Source organism: Heterocephalus glaber, unplaced genomic scaffold (assembly GCF_053883595.1).
Source record: "Heterocephalus glaber isolate CG9 unplaced genomic scaffold, H.glaber_assembly_v1.0 deba00000676, whole genome shotgun sequence".
Lineage (NCBI taxonomy): Eukaryota > Metazoa > Chordata > Mammalia > Rodentia > Bathyergidae > Heterocephalus > Heterocephalus glaber.
This window is the reverse complement of record NW_028258156.1, coordinates 21,028,270-21,042,706: the sequence shown is the minus strand read 5'-3', so window position 1 is coordinate 21,042,706 and position 14,437 is coordinate 21,028,270. Positions and strand designations below refer to the sequence as shown.

Below are 14,437 nucleotides of genomic sequence, written 5' to 3'. Positions count from 1 at the left end.
CACAGCAGACTCCTCAACACAAACGCTCCAGGCCAGAAGAGCTTGGAGTGATGTATTTCAAGCCCTAAAGGAAAACAGCCTCCAAACCAGATTGATGTACCCTGCAAAACTATCTTTCAAAATTGATGGAGAAATAAGATACTTTCATGACAAAGACCACCTTAGGAACTTCATGAATACCAAACCAGTACTCCAAAAAATTTTAGACACTGTACTAGGAAAAGAAAATGAAGATCACAACCCCAGGAAGCCCAGCAGAATGAATCCATCAGCCATGACAAGAAACTAAATGCAAAGGGGGAGAATCCAACAAAAAGAAAGTCATGACAATGATCAGTCAATACATATCAGTTATAACCATCAGTGTTAATGGTCTCAATTCACCAATCAATAGAAACAGGCTGGCAGAATGGGTCAAGAAGCAAGATCCAACAATATGGTGCATACAAGAAACACATTTAATTCAAAAAGAAACTCATAGACTGAAAGTTAAAGGGTGGAAAACAATACTCCATGTGACAGGAACCTGAAAAAAAGCAGGGGTAGCTATCCTCTTTTCAGATCAAGTGGATTTCAAACCCACACTGATTAAGAGAGACAAAGAAGGACACTACATACTTGTAAAGGGACCAATCCAAGAGGAATAGAAGACAATCATAAATATCTACACACCAAACACTAGTGTATCAAACTATATAAAACAAATACTAACAGACATGAAAAACTGAATAAGCACTAATACAATTGTAGTGGAGGACCTCAATACCCCAATGTCACAAATAGATAGATCAACTAGACAAAAAATAAGCAACGAAATATTAGAACTCAATCAAACTCTTGAATGAATGAACTTGAAAGATGTTTACAGAAGGTTCCACCACACAAAATCAGAATATACATTCTTTTCAGCTGCACAGAGGTCATTCTTCAAAATAGGCCACATACTCACTCACAGAACATGTTTAAGTAAGTACAAAGGTATTGAAGTTATCTCCTGTATATTATCAGACCATAGTACAATGAAATTGGAGATCCATAGCAAAAAAAAACTGCAAGAATTTCATAAACACATGGAAACTGAACAACACACTTCTGAATAACCAATGGGTCATAGAGAAAATTAAAGAAGAAACCAGAAAGTTCCTACAATTAAATGACAATGCCAATATAACATATAAGAATCTATGGGACACAATGAAAGCAGTCTTACAAGGGAAATTCATAGCAGTGAATATTCACATGAGGAAAACAGAGTGAGCTCAATTAAACAACCTGATGCTGAACCTCAGCTTTCTAGAAAAAGAAGAGCAGGACAACCCCAAAGCTCATACAAGGGAGGAAATTATAAAGATCAGAAATCAATGCAATGGAGACTAAGAGAATGATACAAAAAAATCAATGAAGCCAAGAGTTGGTTCTTCAAAAGAATAAACAAAATTGACAAACCCTTAGCCAACCTTATCAAAAAAGAAAAAAAAAAAGGAAAGAAAACGCCCAAATCCATGCAATTAGGAATGAAAAGGATGAAATTACAACGGACCCAGCAGAAATCCAGAGGATCATTAATACCTACTTTGAGAACCTATACACCAATGAGGTGGAAAACACAGAAGAAATGGACAGATTCCTAGACACGTATGAATTACTGAAGTTGAATAAAGAAGACCTAAAAATTCTAAACAACCCAATATCAATCAGTGAAATTGAAAACATCATTAAAAACTTACCAACTACTTTGACCAAGTCAGATTTATCCCAGGGATGCAAGGATGGTTCAACATTTGTAAATCAATAAATGTAATACACTAATACACTACATCAATAGAGTCACGCACAAAAAACATATGATCATCTCAATAGATGCAGAAAAGGCATTTGTCAAAATCCAACACCCATTCATGATAAAAACCCTACAGAAAATTAGAATAGAAGGTCTTTATCTCAACCTGATTAAGGCCATCTATGAAAAACCAACAGCCAACATCATATTAAATGGTCAAAAACTGAAAACTTTCAAGCTAAAATCAGGAACAAGATAGGATGTCCACTATCACTACTCCTGTTCAATATACTTCTGGAAACATTAGCCACAGTAATTATACAAGAGAAAGAAATAAAAGGAATAAAGATAGGAAAAGAAGAAGTTAAACTGTCATTATTTGCTGATGATATGATACTTCACACAGAAGACCCAAAAAACTCAGCCAAAAGACTTCTACACCTAATTGACGATTCAGTAGAGTAGCTGGATATAAGGTCAACACTCAAAAAAAACAACAGCCTTCTTATACACAAATAACAGACTCACTGAGTGAGAAATTAGGGAAACAATTCCTTTTACAATAGCATCCAAAAAAATGAAATATCTAGGAATCAATCTAACAAAGGAAGCAAAAGACCTCTACACTGAAAACTACAGCACTCTGAAAAAGGAGATCAAGTAGGATATAAGAAAATGGAAAGACATCCCATGTTCCTGGGTAGGAAGAACCAAAACAGTGAAAATGGCCATACTTCCAAAACTACTATATAGATTTAATGCAATGCCGATTGAAATTCCAACAACATACTTCACAGAACTAGAGAAAACAATCCAAAAGTTCATCTGGAACCAGAAGAGACCTAGAATAGCAAAAGCAATTCTAGGCAACAGAGTCATGGCAGGGGGTATCACCATTCCCAACTTGAAACTGTACTAAAAGCCCCTGTGATAAAAACAGCTTGGTCATTCCACGCTCCTAGGGCAGAGAAGCTGAGCCAGTCCCAGCACCCAGAAGGAAGCTCCCCCACCACCATTCCATGCTCCTAGGGCAGAGAAGCCGAGCCAGTCCCAGCACACGGAAGGAAGCTCCCTCGCCACTATCCCACGCTCCTAGGGCAGAGAAGGTGAGCCATGCGGGCGGCAGAATCACCTGCCCCCTGTGGAAATGAGAAGACACATAAACAAGTCTCAAAAACAGACTTCTGGATCACCTACAGAAACCCCAAAGGGAAACAAGATGGAATAATCTGATACTCAACAACCTGGACTTTCTGAACTGGCAACAAAAGAGGATCTGGGAAAAATGAAATTAGGAATAATTACTCAGATAACAGCAAAGATTGTGCTCATAATGCAAGACATGATTAATAAATCTAGAGAGGACATAGATAAAAAATAGAGGAGCTGAGGAACATAATGGAATCCCAACATAGGAAACAAATGGAATCCATAAAACAGATGCAAACAGATTTCCAGGAGATTAAAAAATCCATTGAAAGTTTATGTGGCAGAATGAACCAATGTGAGGACAGAATATTTCAGATATAGAAGATAAGATTGAAAATAGCGATCAGGAAAAGAAAAACTGCTTTAAAATAGTAAGGGGCCACAAGAAATCAATCCAGAAGCTGCTAGACAATGTAAAGAAGGATAACATAAGACTGTTCGGAGTCAATGAAGAAACAGGACAGAATGCAGACGACATAAAAAAACTGTTCACAGAAGTGATGGCAGAAAACTTCCCAAGCAGGGGAAAAGAACTTGACATACAGATAAGTGAGTCATATAGGACTCCAACCAGCCTTGATCAAAAAAAAATCTACACATAGGCATATAATAGTTAAGATTCCAGAAACCCAAAAGAAGAACAAAATTCTACAAGCAGTTAGAGAAAAGAAACACATCACATACAAAGGAAAGACCATCAGAATCACAGCAGACTCCTCAACACAAACACTCCAGGCAAGAAGAGCTTGGAGTGATGTATTTCAAGCCCTAAAGGAAAACAGCCTCCAACCCAGTTTGATGTACCCTGCAAAACTATCTTTCAAAATTGATGGAGAAATAAGATACTTTCATGACAAAGAGCATCTCAGGAACTTCATGAATACCAAACCAGTACTCCAAAAAATTTAAGACAATATCCTAGGAAAAGACAATGAGAATCACAACCCCAGGAAGCCCAGGAGAACAAATCCATTGGGCATGACAAATTAAATGCAAAGGGGGAGAATCCAACAAAAAGAAAAAGTCATGACAAGGCTTTTAAACTTTTAACTTCATCTCCCTAATGAGTGTATAATTCAATCTTGTTATTGTACTGATTAGTATTTTTCTGATTCTAGAGTTGTACTCCTTTCCTTGTGCTGTACTGGCTATTTATCATCATCTTTATGTCTGCTTTTTAATTGGGTTGTCTATTAATGAGCTGTAAGAGTTCTTTATATATTCTGGTCATAGGTTATATGCATTGTAAATATAGTCTGTTTAAGGACTACTTTTCATGTTAATGATGTCATTTAAAGTTCTAAATTTTGATGGAATCTCATTTATCAATTTTTCTCTTTTATATATCATGTTTTTTGTACCCTAGGTAGTTCTTCCCTACCCTAAATTCATAAACATTTTCCCTTATAATTTCTTCTTAAAGTTTTATACTTTTAGGCTTTCATATTTAGGTTCATAGATCTCTTCAAGTTATTTTTATGTATGGAAATAAAGGGTTGAGGTTAATTTTTTATATATGGATACCAGGTGTTCTAATGCCGTTTGCTGAAAACACTATCTTTTCCTTGGCTCTTGAATTGAGTTTATATTCTATAAAATGCTAATGTTAAATAATCTTTCAAAACTCAGTGGACCATATATGTGTGGTTCTATTTGTAGATCCTCTGTTTTATTCAAATGATCTATATGTCTTTCCTTACACCAACATTGCCTTGATTACTGTAGCTTTAGAGGAAGTCTTAAAATTAGGTACTAAATGTCTTCCAACACTGTTGTTTTTTTAAAAACTGTTCTAGGTCCTTTGTACTCCTACATAACTTCTAAACTTCAATATCCAATTCTTCATTTATAGCAAGTATACACAGACCTAAATTTTTATATATACCTTGTGTTTTCTAATCCTGCTAAATTCAAGTACAAGTTCTAGGGGCTCCTAGAGATTTCTTAATATTTTCTCTGTAGATGATCATTTCAACTACATATAAAGATTTTGCTTCTACCTTGCCAATCCTATCCTAGTTGTGTCATTTTATTGCCAGACTATTTTTGTGGGGCCTAGGTTTCAAAGTTTAATGGACAGATAAAGGATAAGCATATCTGCCCTTCTTCCCCACCATAAGGAGAAAGCATTGTATCTTCTCCATTCATATAAGGCATTCTCACCGGAAGTATGGAGTACATGTCTTTAATCTGTTGAGAAGTTTCTGTTCTACTTCTAGTCTCCTGATAGCTTTTACCATGAACAGCTGTGGAATTTAGTCCAGTACTTTTTCTGCAACTAGTGACAGGATCATATGGTTTTTTCCTTTCCTCTGTTAAAATGATGACATTTGGGGGTGGATCTTCCAAAGCTGAAGCAACACTGCCATCCCTATAACAAAACCACTTTCTACATACTGCCAGATCTGACTCCTAATAGTTTTTTTTTTTTTCCCAGAGTTTAGGACTTTTAATTTGTCCTAAAATCACTGAAGGAAAAAAAATCATGAAACATTCTGCTTTCCTTTACAACCCCCCAACACACACAAAACAACTATTTGTAGGAAAAAAATGGTTTTGTACATGGGATGAAACAATATAAATTCAAAACTTACAGATCAGGGTTAGCTCTATCACTCATCGCTTTAAAAAGTTTATGAATCTCCAGTCAAAACCAACAGGGTATATCGGGCATCTCTCTCCTGAAATGTCACCTATGCTTCCCAAGTCGACCACAGGATGCACACCATCTTGGAATGCCCTCCGAAGGCTCTGTCATCGACGGGTAACAGAGTAAAACCCCAGAGTCCTTTCTTTCCAATGAACAGGTTCAGACAGGGACAGAGGGACTATTCAAACTTCGTCTTCTTTCCTTGTGGCTTGTGGTCTCCTCCTCCTCCCCTGCCTCCTCGGAAGTCGCCTCGCCCTCCAAAGCCTCCCCGGCCTCTGCCTCCAAATCCGCCTTGGCCGCCTCTGCCGCCACCGCAGCCCCCAAAACCACCTTCTCCCTTAGGCTTGGCCCAGTCCAAGGTAACTTTGTTTCTGTCAATTTCACCGTCTTCCATGGCTTCCTTAGCGGCCTTGGCGTCTTCCTCACTGTTGAAGTCTACAAAACCAAAGCCCTCGGAGGAGCTGGTTTCCCAGTCAGTGACTATCCTTGCTCCAATAGAGCTGTCAAATGATTCCTTTAAGGTCTCTTCGGTGGTTTCCTCAGACAGACCCTTGACAAACAGGGTTTTGGATGGCTGGCTTCTGGCGTTAGGTGAACCCCTGGGTCCTTGCAGTTCCAGTCTGATCGTTCTGCCCTCAATTTCCCTTTTATTGCAGGAATTTAAAGCTTCTTTAGCATCTTCAAATGAAGCAAATTCTATGAACGCGTACCCTTTAGATTTGCTGTTTTGGTTCTGGCGCACTTTGATAAAAGTTGCTTTCTCAAATACTTCCTGGAGAGTTTCTTCTGTTGCGCTGTAGAAGAGGTTGCTTAGGTACAGCATCTTCGATTCACCACTCCAGGTGCTGTTCTTTCCACCTCTGTAGTCTTGGTTTTTACCTTTCTCTCCTGTGTAGTAGAGGGAAACAGATTGCCCATCAATCTCTGTTCCCTGCTTTTCTTCAAAGGTTTTCTCTGCATCGGCTTCCGTCTTAAATTCAATATAAGCAATCCCTTTACTCTTCCTATCCTTGCTGACTAGTCTGATCTCTATGGCATCCTCAAACACTTCTTTTAATTCATCCTGAGTGACTTTGTAGGGGAGATTTTTGGCCAAAAGTGTTCTGCATCTCGATCTTTCTTGCTGTCTTTTCCTTTGGGTTTCTCTTGTTTAATTTCACTGCCAAAGACTTTTAAACCAGGGAGTTCCAAGGCCTTTTCCAGGTCTTCAGCAAATTCAAAGTCCACGTAGCCAAACTTCCGATTTGTACCAATTCTGACATCCACAGTAATGAAATCATTCTTAGCAAAAACTTCACTAATACCAGTTTTTAATTCAGGAGCAGATTTGTTTGAATTCAGATTTCCAAGGAAGAGGTTGAAAGCTGTAGTTGGTTCTGTGCCTTCCACTTTCTGTTTCTTGGCTTCAGGAGCTGCCTTCTGTTTGTTCATTTCCTTCTTTCGTTTTCTAGGTGCTTCTTTGACCCGCTCTTCCTCCTCTTCCTCATCCTCCTCTTCATCCTCCTCATCGTCATCTTCCTCCTCAGCCATGTTCTTGGCTTTTACAGGAGCAGCTTTTGCAGGAGCTTTTATTCCTTTGGCTGGTGTGGTTTCCATTGCTTCTTCTTCAGAGCCGTCTTCCTCCTCGTCATCATCCTCTTCCTCATCTTCCTCCTCCACGTCATCGTCCTCATCCTCTGAGGCAGGGGCAGCAGCTACTGCTTTCATCACTTTTCTCAAATTCCTCATCTTCCTCCTCGCTGTCATCATCCTCTTCCTCCTCATCACTGTCTTCCTTCTTGGCATTTTTGCCATTCTTTCCCCCCGTGGCTTGGGCAACGGTGCCCTTCTTACCTGGGGCTGCCACCATAGCTTTGCCCAGTGCAGCTCCCTTCTTGCCAGGTGCTGCAACTGCCTTGGCCGGTGTCACTGTCCTCTTGGCTGGCGTGGCTACTGCCTCCTTTTTACCTGGGGTGACAGCTGCTTTCTTGGCAGGTGTGGCAATCGCAACCTTTTTGTTTGGGGACACCACTACTTTTTTTGCTGGAGTCATGGCAGCCTTCTTGCTTTTCTTCTGAGGGATGACAACCTCCTCTCCACTGCTGTCATCTTCTTCCTCGTCTGACATTTCCTCATCATCGCTATCTTCTTCTACCTCCTTCAGGGGAGGGGCCATTTTCTTGGGGTCACCTTGGTTTTTACCAGCCTTTGCAAGCTTCACCATAATGGCGGTTTATAGTAGCAGAGTGTGTGGTGGGTGAGTGGTGCAAGATGAGCCTTGAGAAACCTAAGTGCCACAGATGGTGGCCGCAGGAACTGAAGACGCAGGAGTGCATATGCCTGGCAGCCAGCTACAGCTAGAGACTGAGCCAAAAGCTAGTTTGTTTTGTTAAACAAATTTCTATCCATGTTCATACGTTTTCCCTCTATTATCTTAATCCAGTTTTAGGATTAGCACAATGTTGATTTCCTAAAACGAGGGGAGAAGTGTTCCTTTTTTTTTCTGCTTTAAATGTTTGATATAATTTATCAGTTAAAATGTTTATGAGCCTGCTGTTGTCATATAGGTAGGTTTTCAAGCTAGGAATATACTTTCTTGAATAGGTGCTGTTCAAATTTTATATTTCCTCCAGAGTTAGTTTCATTAATTTGTCTTTCAAGGTACTTCTTAGAAGTTGTCAAATTTATTTCAAAACAGATTTTTGAAATATGCTTTCTATATCCTTTTAAATTCTGTAAAATCTGTGATAATGTCACCTAGGTCTTGATATTTTAATTTTAAAAATGTGTAATTGATATTGTGAAACAGGAAGTAAAGGTCTAGGCAGGTGGGGGAGGTGGGAAGGGGAGGGGAAAAGGGGAAAATATGAGAAAGGGGAAAAAATGGAAATGGGATCTTTGCAAGTGGGGAGGGGTAGAGGGGGTGAGGGGAGGGCAGGGGAAGGGGAAAAAATAAGAACCAAGATACTCATGTAATGGTACAAGATCCCAATGATGAATGTAACTGTATTGTACACCTAAAATGTACCAATAAAATTAATGGGGGGAAAAATAAACAGCTCGGTACTGGAAAAGAAACAGACCTGAGGATCAGTGGAAAAGATTAGAAGATGCAGAAACAACTCCAGACATGCTCAGCCCCCTCATCTTTGACAAAGGAGCCAAACACCCTCACTGGAGGAAAGATAGCCTCTTTAATAAATGGTGTTGGAAAAACTGGATTTCAACCTGCCAAAGATTAAAACTAGACCTATACCTATCACCATGCACTAAACTAAGATCGAAGTGGATTAAAGATCTAAATATTAAAACAGAAACACTAAACTTGCTGGAAGATAAGTTAGGTAGAACTCTTGAAGATATTGGCACAGGAAAAGACTTTATGAACAAAACCTCAGTAGCACAGGAACTAGCAAAAAGAATCAACAACTGAGATCTCACCTTATTAAAAAGCTTCTGCACTGCAAGAGAAACCACCAACAGAGCTAAGAGACAACCTACAATGTGGGAAAAATTTTTTACCAGCTGTTCCTCAAAGGACTACTATCTAGAATATATAAAGAACTGAAAAAAATCAGACCCCTCACATTTAAAGACCCAATTCAAAAATGGGCATCTGAAATGAACAGACATTTCTCAAAGAAGTAAAAGCAGCAAATAAACATATGAAAAAATGTTCAACATCACTGATCATTCGAGAGATGCAGATGAAAACAACACTGAGATTCCACCTCACCTCAGAAAGAATGGCTGCTATCAAGAAATCAACCAATAACAAGTACTGGCGGGGGTGTGGAGAGAAAGGAACCCTTCTCTATTGTTGGTGGGAGTGCAGACTGGTGCAACCACTGTGGAAATCAGTATGGAGATACCTCAAAGAAATAGGGCTAGAGGTCCCATTTGACCCAGCTATTCCCCTGCTGGGTATCTTCCCAATAGAATTAAAAGAATCATACCACAGCGATGTATGTGCACCCATGTTTATAGTGGCACAGTTTGTAATAGCTGAAACTTGGAAACAGCCCAAGTGCCCATCAGCTGGAGACTGGATCAAGAAAATGTGTGTTTTTAAAAAATAAAATGGAGTACTACTCAGCCATCAAAAATGAGAAACTAGAGACATTTATAGTTAAATGGATGCATATTGAGGCCATACTCTTAAGTGAAATAAATAGGACACACAGGTGTAAATACCAAATAGTTTCTCTAGTGTGAGAAGCTGAAAGTGTAAACAAGGACTAAAAGGTATAATAGATATTGTGAAATAGGAAAAAAAGGGGCAAAGGGGAAGGGGAAGTGGGAGGGGTAGGGGAAAGGAAAGAAGGGAATGAAATCAATATGAGAAAATGAAAAATGGAAACAAAGTCTTTGTAAATAGGGAGGGATGGAGGGGTTGAAGGGAGGGTAGGGGAATGGGGAAAAAATAAAAACCAAAAAAGATTATGTAAAGGTGCAAATTTCCAATGATGAATGTAACTGCATTGTATACCTAAAATGTACCAATAAAATCAATAAAAAATAATAAATTGTGAGAATGGGTACTTCTGTTCCCAACAGGTTGGAGTTTGGCCATTCAACCATTTTCTAACAAAATGGTAAAAATAAAAAAATTTTAATCTTTAATTCTGATGGAAAAGCTGGATTTTGACCTGACATTTTAAAAAGAGGCGTTGCTAGTTTTGTCTAATGAATTAGGGTACATCCTGTGATTTCCTGACTGGGCCAGCAGAGGCCTCCACGTGCCTGCTGAAAAACAGTTACTCCTGGATTGAGCAAACAATGTGGGATCACTGAATGACCAGGTCAGGGACAGCATGGATTTCCATATGTTGAGGTAGCATTCTGGAATCCCATCCAAGACTGCTGGCAAATGTGTTCATGCCAATGTCAGGCACTAGATGGAACTCTAGGAACTCACCCTCAAAGTGGCCCTAGCCTAACAGTTGCTCTTTATGTCAGGGAAGTCTCTTTGCAATGCCTGTCACCTCCGAGGTGTGCACAGATGAGACAGTTTAAAGAACCAGGGTTAGCCTCATGGTCTGCTAGCAGGAAGTAACGGAAGGGACACAGTGTGGGAATTCTGAGAGTAGAGCCTGAGATGCCTTGTGTGCATCTGTTGTTAGAAGAACAAGCCAGGTAAAACTACTAGAAACTCATGGACATCAGTTCAGATGTCCCAGGTTGGAGCCAACAGACCCTGGGAGCCAGAAACACATAGCCCAGGGGATGCATGTGCATGCTTAACCTTACCAGTTAAGAGTACAAGCACCCTGCATATTGCTATATAAATGATAAGTGATAAATAACTATCATTTTTAAGCCACTTAGTTTTGAGGTGATTGTTACCAAAGGAGAAAATTATACTCCATTTTTATAACACAGCAATCATGTATTACCTATATCAGTATGAACACCGTTACATTAATAAAATAATTTAACAATAATGCAAGATTCACACAGTCTACTTTGGAAATAATTACTAAATTTTTCTTCATGCTTGATGGAATTAGTGTAAGACAATGAATTCTGATGACATGAATGCCTCTTTATCAATCTCATATATTTTTTTATATGAGATGTACATCAGGACAGAAAGTGTTAACTCACAGGCCTTCTGCAATGCACTCTAATGAAAGCACATTTCCTCTTAATTCCTCTTTGTGACTTGCATTGCCTTCTGGAGTTAAAAATGTTGGTGGCCTCTCTCTACTTGATTTAGCTGCAAAGAAGAAATCAATATGCATTAAAATCATGAATATGCATTTATAGACACAGTCACTGTCAAAAAAGCTGTCTAAAATTCTAATTCCTGTTCAAATCCATTTAACATTGATTATGTCAGACTACACACAACCATTCTCTGCCTTATAAATGGCTACCACTCACTCAGTGAACCAGCAATAGAAATGACTTGGATTGCACAAACTAATAGGAAGGACTCTTTTCCTTTTCTTCATTTTTTAAAGATTGATGTAAGGTTTTTACAAATGTTCTGTGGGTTTTATAAATTTTCTGTGCATTTCATTAAATTACACATTCTTTAATGTTAATGCTCTGGTCAGGTCAAAGCAAAAATTTGCTGCATATCATTAGGAAGATGTCAGGTTTTTCAGAAAGGTATATTGTGAAAGAGGTATTTTGCTTTACACTGGGGGTAACATCATAACCAGTTTCAGTAATTAATATAGCAAGACTTATAAACTGCAAGGGTTATGCAAAATAAAATAAAATAAAACTAGAGAGTTACTGACAGAGGCCTGGGAAAATGTATGCCATCAATTAAGAATAACGATGGCTAGGAATGTAGCTCAGTGGCAGAGTGGTAGAGTGCTGGGTTCAATTCCCAGCACCACTAAATAAATAAGTAAATAAATATAATTAAGAATAATGGTAGAGTTAAATAAGTTGAGATCAGTTTCCTCAATAACAAAATAAAGATGAACCAGGTCAGTGATCTTAGGGATATTTATACAGGCCACCTGCTTTTCCATGGACTTTTCCACAATGTAGCCTTATCTTCTTCAGGCCTCTCAGAATAAACTGAAGAGGAAGTTACAACATCTTTAGGTTCTATAGCCCTTCACAGTTTCAAATTTGAATAAATTATCTAACCGACTCTCACAAACAACTGAAGGAACATTTTTGTAATATATGAATTATTCTTATTCCTCAGAAGAAAACAGTGAACACTGTACCAGATAAGGTATTATCTGAGAGAAAGTAGTTTTCTTAAGAATTAGATTGTAGGGGAGCCTTCTCTAAAATCATTTTGGGAATGGTCTGAGGCCCATATTTTTGAGGAGTATATTAATAGATAAGGTAAAGGCAGGAACTGTGTCATGTTACTGATGGTACTGTAAAATTCATATTTCGAGGATGAAAATTTAATACAGCAGAAATTCTGCCTTATGGATATTTAAGAGGACCTCACATCCAGAACCCATATTTTCACTGACAGATTTTATACTTGAGAGCCACATTTCTCCTCAGGAAACAAAAGTTTTTCAGTTTAAAAGAATGAAGTTTCTTAAAAGAGAAAAAAAATAAAAGAATGAAGTTAAATCCTCTATATTTTAAAAGTATACTTCCACTGAAGATAGTGACTTGGTTTTAAACAAAATTGAGACAAATAATATTGCTAATTATACTGAATCACATCATAAAAATGGATGGAAAGTGTGACAGTTACTACGGAAACCATTTAATGTTAGTTGCTAAAAGCTCTGATGGGTCAGTATTCTAGAAGGTTACTGCATCCTAGTCAACTCTTATTTAGTTCATGAGATCAATTTATGAACAGGACAAAAAATGGAAAGTATAATTCTGAACATATATGAAGGATTTTTCCAAGTTATGTGAGATGGTTTTTAACATGAAAACAGTTAAAACAAGTTTCATTATCATACATACATGGAAAATGTTTTAGTGACATGCTTGAAAGTTTATAGCTAAATTTCATAAGAAACATACATTTATACTATGGTATTAAACATATAACTAGGAATTTCATAAAGAAACAAAAGGTTAAATAGCCATGGAGGTGGAGTTAGTGAACTAAAGTCTACAATGAAGGAAAGAATATCAGTTACAATCACCATAACTCACCACCATAAAACTCAGTGTCACTCAAATTAGCAGCTATAGTGTCATTCAATTCATCCACTGAAATAAACAGAATATTATGAAGAGGGCACAAAAACAGGGGAGAAGGGTCAAAAACCATTGAGGAACAAAAACAAATGTATACAGCTATGCTAAGTGCCATCCTTCCCAAGTAAAAGCATTGCTTTACATTGCATGTGATTCATTTATTCATTCATCAGCCACCCCCAACCATTAATATGGGAACCTGTAACTTCAATTGCAGGATTGCCAAGTGAAAGGCATTGTGGGGCTTAAAAGACCCACCAATGCTCAGAACATCAACTGATTCTGAGGGTTGTCATGGAAACAGTAATGTCAATCACAGCAAAAACTAGAAAATACAGCATTTAGGGTTCTGCATCCTCTTTCTAACATGTATGCCAACATTTTAGTGATTGCTCATGGGTAGTTTCCTGATGAAGGAACCTGTTTACCTCAAAGTCAGTAGTATTTTAATAGTCAACATTTTTGCACATATGTAAACATACCGTAAACATTTTTCAAACAGAGATTCAGGAAGCTGAATTCTTACCTGAAATCACCTTCAGAGAAATAGGTTGCTTCTGCTGTATGGTTTGAGTGTGATTAAATCTGGCATAACAGATATAGTCTTCACGGGTATCTTCTGGGAGGACATTGGAAAAATAAAGGTCTCCATTCAGACCTTGGGAAACCCTCTCACTTTGTGGAAGTCTTTGAAAGGCTGGAGGAGGGCAGAGAGATTTCCAAGTCATTCCATCACAAAAATTCCACTCTTCCAATGCCACTAGTAGATCTGCGGAGTTCATCTGAACATATTTTTTTCTATGAAGCTCTTTGAGTAAAAGCAAATAATTATTCAAAAAATGCCAGGTACACTAAAATTTCAAATGTATCTTCCTAACCCTAAATTCTCTGGGTTAGGTAGAGGCAAAATTAAAGTTGTACAGTGAGGTGTTTTATTAAGCAAGTCTAAACAACAACAAAAAATTACAAACACTTTGTGTGACTTTCCCTAAGATCTAAATGAGTCCCTAACTGACATTACTTAGAAAACACATTAAAGAAGCTTGTAAGGATGCTAACATGGCCTGTACCTACACACAAGGTAGGTCTTGAACAAAGAACTGGGCATACCAGAGCCCTAGCCCTGTTTGAGCCCTGATCTAATAGGAAAATCTTTCAGCAAATGGACA

General features: G+C 38.2%; 1 protein-coding gene and 1 pseudogene across 42 annotated transcripts in view; both read right to left on the bottom strand.

Annotated features, from left to right (window-relative positions):
* The window catches only part of Nrcam (neuronal cell adhesion molecule), a 318,132-nt gene that overhangs the window by 59,744 nt on the left and 243,951 nt on the right, over positions 1-14,437 (bottom strand). For 35 of the 41 annotated variants that reach the window (XM_087206481.1, XM_087206457.1, XM_087206458.1 and 32 more), the window contains 3 exons: positions 13,795-13,965; positions 13,224-13,280; positions 11,226-11,337 (listed from right to left, as the gene is read on the bottom strand). In XM_087206481.1, the coding sequence (XP_087062607.1) occupies positions 11,226-11,337; positions 13,224-13,280; positions 13,795-13,965 (340 nt within the window). The remainder of the gene's footprint in view (positions 1-11,225; positions 11,338-13,223; positions 13,281-13,794; positions 13,966-14,437) is intronic. The other 6 variants (XM_087206472.1, XM_087206479.1, XM_004839639.4 and 3 more) reach the window with 1 other exon arrangement.
* LOC101726703 (nucleolin pseudogene) lies at positions 5,526-8,154 on the bottom strand (annotated as a pseudogene). The gene has a single exon (XR_015449285.1). The product of XR_015449285.1 is annotated as a nucleolin pseudogene (transcript).